The 7,997-nt window shown below is 52.3% G+C and overlaps 1 protein-coding gene across 3 annotated transcripts in view; it reads left to right on the top strand.

The window, feature by feature from the left end:
* The window catches only part of DDR2 (discoidin domain receptor tyrosine kinase 2), a 47,524-nt gene that overhangs the window by 36,010 nt on the left and 3,517 nt on the right, over window positions 1-7,997 (top strand). The window contains exons 15-18 of one of the 3 annotated variants that reach the window (XM_044439287.1): window positions 870-1,104; window positions 2,682-2,831; window positions 5,482-6,213; window positions 7,176-7,451. In XM_044439287.1, coding sequence (XP_044295222.1) covers window positions 870-1,104; window positions 2,682-2,831; window positions 5,482-5,619 — 523 coding nt within the window. In that variant the 3' untranslated portion in view covers window positions 5,620-6,213; window positions 7,176-7,451. Of the gene's footprint in view, window positions 1-869; window positions 1,105-2,681; window positions 2,832-5,481; window positions 7,452-7,997 lie in introns of all 3 variants that reach the window. The other 2 variants (XM_044439286.1, XM_044439285.1) reach the window with 2 other exon arrangements.

Below are 7,997 nucleotides of genomic sequence, written 5' to 3'. Positions count from 1 at the left end.
CAGGAATGGGTGAATTTAATTCACCCATTCCTGTCCATTTTAGTTCACTGATTCCTAAGATGTCGATGTTCAGTCTTGTCATCTCTTGTCTGATCACATCCAGCTTGTCTTGATTCATGGATCTTACATTCCAGGTTCCTATGGAGTATAGATCTTTGCAGCATCGGACTTTCCTTTCACCACCAGATACATCTGCAACTGAATGTCCTTTTGGCTTTGACCCAGTCGCTTCATTCTTCCTGGCGCTACTAGTACTAACCCTCTGCTCTTCCCCAGTAGCACATTGGACACCTTCCAACCAGAGGGGCTCATCTTCCGGCGTCGTATTTTTGCCTTTTGATACTGCCCATGGGGTTTTCATGGCAAAGATGCTGGAGTGGGTTGCCATTTCCTTCTCCAGTGGATCATGTTTTGTCAGCGCTCTCTGCTATGACCTGTCCGTCTTCGGGGGCCCTGCACAGAGCTTCATTGAGCTATGCAAGCCCCTTCGCCACGACAAGGCAGTGATCCATGAAGGGGTTTAAAAGGGCTTAACTGAGCAACAGTAATCGTTGTAATAATACTCAATTAAGGCTAGCACCAGAAAAATAAGTGCCAGCACCCCACCCTGGGGCATTTGAAAGAAAGGAAAGGGTGGCAGTCTGGGCCGTCCAGGTGGTGAGAGGGGGAAAACAGCTGTTTTGGCCAGGCGGGATCCCCTGCTGGACTCGGATACCCCCCCCCCCAGGGTTTCCCACCAAGGTTCCCCCGAAGCAGCATTCAGTCCCATTTTAAGCAGTCCCGTCCTCAAAAAAGCACACGAATGGCAGCCGAGGGGGGGGGGGGATATTGCAGCATGCCCCATCCCTCTCCTCCTCTCCTGCCTTCAGCTACACCGACCTGAAGTTCATCGCCACGCAGATCGCCTCTGGCATGAAGTACCTGTCATCCCTGAACTTTGTCCACCGGGACCTGGCCACACGCAACTGCCTGGTCGGGAAGAATTACACCATCAAGATCGCAGACTTTGGCATGAGTCGGAACCTGTACAGTGGAGACTACTACCGGATCCAAGGCCGGGCAGTGCTCCCCATCCGCTGGATGTCCTGGGAGAGCATTCTCTTGGTGAGTGCCTCTGTGTGTGTGTGTGTGTGTGTGTGTGTGTGTGTGTGTGTGTGTGTGTGTGAGATCCCGTCAAGAGCACAAGGCTGTGATGGCGACAGGAACGCCGCCTGTGCACATGCAAAATTCTCCTGCTGCCACACCTGGATTTCCAGAGCTGGGCTCTGCCCCTGGCAGCCATTCCTGGGGGATGCTTCGGGGATTCCTGAGCAAACGGAGTTCTCCATTTGGGCCAGGAAGGGCTCTCAAAGGGCAGTTCAAGACCATGGACCAAGGTTAGTGCTCAGCCCCGGAAGAATCGTGCGTTTGAGAGGAAGGTGGAAAGGGGTGGAGAAGAGGGGGAAGGTGATGCTGAAAAGGCTAACAGTGAGAGAGAGAAGAATCTGGGAAGAACATCTGGACTGGAAAAATGAAAAAAGGTACATTGGGATGTGTAAATAGCGGACAAAGGATACTTTGGAGAGAATAAAGTGATCAAGCGGGAAAGCATGGTTGTGGGGGCGGAAGAATGTCAGGATCAGGAAGAGGGAAGGGGCCAGGAGGAGAATTTGATCCGTGGAAAGGGAGTGTGAGCGAAGGCAGATGTTGACTGAGCCCAGCCTTATCTTGCAGCTGCGATATGCTAAGCTAGAGGGAAAAGCAGAGGCAGCTCCTGCTAGTCTGCTCTTGCTTGGCTTAAGTCAAGCTGCTCCGGACACGCCTGGGGGCTGGGAGAGCATGGGAAAGGGCTGGAACGGGCTCTGGCAACAGCCGGTCCCCTGAGGAGTGGGGCAGCCAGCCAGAACAATTGAGCCGAACAAGAAATAGTCCATTCCCTTGATTCCGGCCCCACACCCTGAGGCTTTAGTCCTTTCCCTAGAGATCTGGAGATTTTTGGGAGAAACGTCATGGAGTCACAGCCCGTGGGACCTGGGCTTCAGCTTGCTGGAGCATGTGGGGTTGGCTGAATGCAGGTTGGTTTAGTGGGCCACCTCCAGTCACCTCGACACCTGCGGCCAGGTGTGCGCCAGTGCAGATCCGACATGCACAGTTCGGAAAAGGCGGCTGCACTCCATGATGCCGCCTGACTCCCAGCAACTGTGGAAATTGTTCCCTCTTTGGAACAGCCATCGCTCCGCAGCGCTCTCTGCTTCTGTCCCAACCAGTCGCGCGACTGCATCACTGGAAGGGGAAGGGAGAAGGTCCCGCGCCGGAGGCCTCTCCAACGCACGCGCGCTAAAAATGTGGCTTGAAAGGCCCTTTGACGCAGCTTGAGGAATCCGGTTCAGTTCTGCAGGTCGCTCTGGTCTCTCCCTGCACAAATAGGAGCTTCTGTTTCCTTGTTCCCGTGCCTGCATGGCCCGGACCGAATGGGCCCAGGCCACTAGGCTGTCCAGGGCTCCTCCTCGTAGCAGACTTCCCCATGGCGACGGTGGAGGTCAGGGTGCCAGCTGCCGCTTCCTAGAGCAGGCCTGGCTGTGCTTTTCCTCCAGGAGGGAGCTGAAACACGCGTGCAGGCCGACTCGGCATGGCCTGCAAAATGACTGGATGTGTGTGTCTTCTCCTTCTCTCTTCCCTCTTCCCTCCCTTCCTCCACGCAGGGGAAATTCACCACCGCGAGCGATGTGTGGGCCTTCGGCGTGACGCTCTGGGAGACCTTCACCTTTTGCCGCGAGCAGCCTTACTCTCAGCTGTCGGACGAGCGAGTGATTGAGAACACTGGAGAGTTCTTCAGGGATCAGGGGCAGCAGGTATGGCGAGACGGCAGGGGAAGGGGGAGGCATGCGTCTGCAGAACTGTGGGAAAGCGGAACGCTGTCAGACCTTTTGAACGTGGGCTTCAGGCGTTTGCAGGGCTGCAGTCCGACACACGCGCACTTGGGAACCAGTTCCGTCAAACCAGTGAGATGTATTTCTACACAGACATGCGTCGAATTGGGCTGAGTTGCCCATTCATACTTTTTCTGAGAGGTTTTCTACAGGAGGCTGATTATCAGCTCTATCTATCTTCAGTTTTGTTTCAGAATTAGGATCTAAGCACTGCAGAAGGAGTATTTCTGCTCTTCTTCCACATAACCTCTAGGTGGCACTATGGAGTAGCAGAATAGTGCAAACACATACAGTTTCTTTTGTTTTTACAATTGCATGCCAACTTTTCCCTGCTCTAAAAAAGCTATTTAGGCACAGAAGTGAAACTGGGCGTGTAAAGAACCCATAAACAATGCTGAGCAGGGAATGGCAAGCACACAATACGTGACTTGAACAGAGAAATCCCAAGTGTTTAGAGCTTTCCACTTACTTACTTATTTCAGCAGTCCTTAAAGAACAGCAGTCCTGGGAGACAGGGCTCTGTGGGGACTCTGTGGCTTGCCCAGTGTGAGTTAGAATTCAATTCTGTACTTGTCTACTCAGAAGTAAGCACCACTGAGTTTGGTTCCTAGAAGCTATAGAGGGAGGGTTTTTCACAGAGAGGGTCTGAGACGTGAGGGCGGGGACAGACATCCTTGACTTGGTCTTGACCAACAGGAAGGAGCTGATAGATGAAGTGCAGATGCGAGTGATCATCCTTTGCTTTGAGATCAAGGGACTGGGGACGTGCAGCAGGTCGAGCACTAGAAACTGGGACTTCAAGAGGGCCAACTTTGGCCAACTGAAGGCCAGACTGGGGAAAGTCTCCTGGGATGGGTTACTGGAAGGCAAGCGAGTTGAGGAGGGGTGGATGGCACTCAAAAGGGAGGTTTTGGAGGCGCAAGCCTTGACGATACTTCTAGTCAGTAAGGTGGGGAGGCGGAGGAGGGCGCCGACATGGATGCGAAAGGAGGTGGTTAGAGGGATTAGACGCGAGAGAAACCTCCACAGGAAATGGGCACTGGGGCAAATAGACAAAAAGGAATACCGGAAGGAGGAGGCCCATTGCAGAAGGATTCTTCGCAAGGCTAAGGCTGATTACGAGCTGAGACTTGCCAAGAATATCAAGAGCAACAAAAAGGGCTTCTTTCAGCGTGTAAATAGGAAGAGGAAGGGGAGACAAGTGGTGGGGCCACTAAATAAGGAGGAAGGAGATCCAGTGACTGATATGTGGGAACAGGCACAGATGCTAAATGAGTATTTTGCCTCTGGGTTCTCCCCAAAGCAGGACGGGGGAGATCCGCATAGGAGATTAGATGAGTCCGGGGACTTAGGGGTGTATATATGTCCTTGGCAGTGCACTGACCGGCCATGCGAAAGCTCAGATGCGTCGCAGCGAATGAACGTGCGCATGGCCCCTGTGTGCACTGTTATCCGACGCTTGGCTGCTGGGGCGATGCTGGGGTGACTTGGCTCGCGAGAGGGCTCTGCGTGCCCACTGTGGCATATGTACCATAGATTTGCCACCACTGCCCTGACCCTACCCTGGTGCACACCCCTAACCCTAATATAGGGCTAAAGTTCCCTTGAAAAGAGAGGGATTTTGAAAAAGCCTTCCTTGAGTAGCTTTCTTGGCACAGCTCAGCCTTTCTGCCCATTCTAAACACATTCCAACCATCAAAATCATTCCAGGACACCTCGTTTTTGTAACCCTAACCCAGTGATGATGAACTTTTTAGAGACCCGATTGCCCACACTGCAACCCAAAACCCACTTATTTATCACAGAGTGCCAACACTGCACTCTCGCTCTCTCCCCTTCCCTCCCCTTGGCAGCTCACTGACCAGCCATGCAAAAGCTCGGATGAGTCACAGATAATGAGTCCTTTCTGAGCATGCACATGGCCCCTGTGCGCGCTGACATTTGATGCTCAGCTGCTGGGGTGACTTGGCTCCCATGCTGACAGAGAGGGCTCTGCATGCCTGCTGTGGCACACGTGCCATGGGTTCGCCACCACTGGCCTCGGGAGTGAGTGCGCAAGAGGGAAGGAAGTACTGCCTCTGGCCTGAGCGGTAGGGCTCGTGGTGGGTATTCAGCCAGAGCAACCAAGGATGGTGTCCGCCTGGGGAGGGCCTTTTCTGTGGTGGTGCCAAGACTCTGGACTGCACTCCTCAGAGAGGCTTGCCTGGCACCAGCTTTATATTCTTTTTGGCACCAGGTGAAAACCCTTTTATTTGCCCATCATTTTAAATGCTAGGAATTTTAATCTGGTTTTATCTATTTACAGTCGCTTTTTGAGTTTGCTCCTGTTTTTGATTTTGTTTCCATTTGTAATATATTACTGTTGGTTTTGTGTATATTTTAATTATTGTTAATTGTTGGATTGTAGTTTTGACTTCTGTAAGCTGTCCTGAGACACTTTTGCATATAGGATGGGGTATAAATATTTTCAATAAATAAATACACACACAAACCAGACCACATACCTGCATTTTGCTTTTAGAGGAGAATTGATCTTGCCTCAGTATCTGCTCTTGTCCTTTCCCAATGGTAGATCTACCTGCCACAGCCTGCCTTCTGCCCTGATTCGATCTATAAGCTAATGCTCAGCTGCTGGAAGCGAGACTCCAAGGACCGGCCCTGCTTCCAGGAAATCCATTCCATTCTCCAGGAAGCCAGCATTTTATTGTGATGCCTTTCCTCCGTGCCCCCGGCACTCGGGGGCATTCCCACCCGCCCGGCTCCACAAGACCTACTCTGAGAACTGAAGCCACTCCGCCTCGATTCAGCGTGTCCTTCGGCTGGGCTTGGATCAGCTGGAAAGGAAGCAAAGAAGCTGGGGTCTGACCAGGTCTGCCACAGACACCCTTCGCCAAGGTGCTGTGTTTTGGACTGGCAAAACTGAAAAAAAATATTTATCTTACAAAGGAATGGTCCGTGAATGGTTTTTGCCTGTAAAAGGGAAGAGGGAGAAAGACGAGAAATATTCTTTTTAACACGAGGAAGAACTTGAGATGGGCCCTGAGACTGAGGTGGTAGGAATAGGGGCAAGCGCTCGGGACTTCCGTACGCCTCGGCCAAGACTGTGTGTATCCCGCAGTCTGTGCGACTGCAGACTGTTAGCACTGGACACAGAAGTCAGCTTCTTTGGAATCTCAGCTTTCATTGCCACAAGTTTCTAGTCCTTATTGCTACGCCTTTCTGCTTGGAAATGTGTGGACAATGTTTGCTAAAATCTCACAAGCCAGAAGAAGGACTGAAATCGATTTCCAAATGCTTTCAACAGGTATTTAGTGCCCTGCATAATCTCACCTGGCCAGCTAGCTTGTATGCATTGTGCTAAAGGCTTTGATGTACACACTTCACACAAGCTGCAGGAATCACTTGCATTTGGTACGAGTTTGGACTGCTTTGTGAAGTCCTGTTTGTGTGGTTCAGTAGCTTCCCTGAAATACTGTCTTCCACCCTGGGCCTGGAGCGTCTCTGTTTTGTTCTCTCCCTACCTGGACCCACCTGGTCTCCTCCCAGTGTCCCTAACGATTCGGAATACCATGTGCAGCTGGTACACCCATCCCATAAAGAGCATGGAATGCAGAAAAGGTGGGTGTAGAAATCGGGTTACCAAAGCGATCCGGGAGTTGGCACATCCCTTGGGAGGCCTGGAAATGGGCAATATCAGCAAAATTCCCTCCTCCCCCTCTCTCCTGTGAGCAAAGGACTGTAGCTTGCAGTTTTGCAGAACCATACGACTTCCCACAGTGGGAAAGGGTAAGAATGGCTGTGCGGTTACAGGCACTGGCTGACAGGTAGCTGAAAAGGAACAGACCATCCTCGGTGGAGGAGTCTCAGTTTACCAGGATAGGCTGTTAGCTGTGATAGCTCCCACAGATGTCCACGTTCAGGGGTGGCAAGCATGCTTCTAAGCACCAGCTGCTTCCTGTCCTGCGCACGACTGTTCTGGAAGCTTGTGGCTGTCCCCCTTGGAAATAAGCCGCGTGACTAGATGAGTCTGTAGTCTGACCCAGCGGGGCATGGCTTCGACTCTTAATATCCAGCCTTCCCTTGTCCTTCCCGTCCTGCCTGGTCTTCTTTCATATCTGCTTCTCCTGAGCATCAGAAGTTCCAGCCCCAAGACAGGTTGGGGAAGGGGAGAGACCCAAGTGGAGCCAGCTGGTGCCGGAGGTCAGACTAGATGGCCCGGGAGACCCCTTCTGACTCGCTCTGTTTCTGTGTTTCTGTGTTTCTAAGTTTTTGCTTCTGCAAAGGAGCAGCTGGGACCAACTGATGGCTCCCCAGATGAGTTGGACTGCAACTCCCAGCATTTTTGAGAGTTCATCAGAGAGCTGCAGCGGATGGGAACTGATGTCCCAAACACCTGGAAGACACACGTTTGAGGAAAGTTGGGTCTAGCAGCAAGGCTGTTGACTGCTAAAAAAAAACCAGGCAAAAAGATTTAGGAAGTGTTGGCCAAACGGAGAGTTTTGTCCTTGAACGCTGAGAATGGAAAATCTGTAGTTGAGACAGGTGGGTCCAATTAAAAAGGAGAAAAAATGAGTTACAGAATGTGGGCAGCGGGCAGCGGTTGAGCATTTTTCTGCGGAGGGTTTCTGGCCTTGGGTTGCCTCTGGGGCATGGAAATGGGGAGCAAGAGAGCCTGCCTCGGGAAAAGGCCGTGTGGCCTGCTTTACCCAACCCCAGGATCCCCGGTGCCTGGCAGCAGAAGTGTGGGGCGCAGGGTGCGAGCAGCGCAGGCTGCAGCTGTCTTGAGGGCCGGTGCATCGCTGGTGTGGAGGCCTGGCTGGTTTGGATGCTGTGCAGACAGATAGGGCGCCGCTGGGGTGCTCTTGCGTGGGCAAGGGGAGGCCGGGGCTGCTGGATTCAGCTGGGCACATGCTCTGAAAGCAGCCTGAAATTATCAGACCCCTTGCATCCTTCCCTGTGGGGTATCATTGGGGTGCTTCCCCCCCCCATTTGGAAAAGTGCCTCCAGCCATGAGTTGCAGATAGGTCACTTGGGAGAGTGAGAATTGTCTTCTTTTGTCTCTTGTACCTTTTGTTATAGCATCCTCCC

Source organism: Varanus komodoensis, unplaced genomic scaffold, assembly GCF_004798865.1.
Source record: "Varanus komodoensis strain SLA01 unplaced genomic scaffold, ASM479886v1 scaffold34_1, whole genome shotgun sequence".
In the NCBI taxonomy this organism is placed as follows: domain Eukaryota; kingdom Metazoa; phylum Chordata; class Lepidosauria; order Squamata; family Varanidae; genus Varanus; species Varanus komodoensis.
Note: the sequence above shows the minus strand (reverse complement) of the source record. Positions and strands in the feature narration are given on the sequence as shown.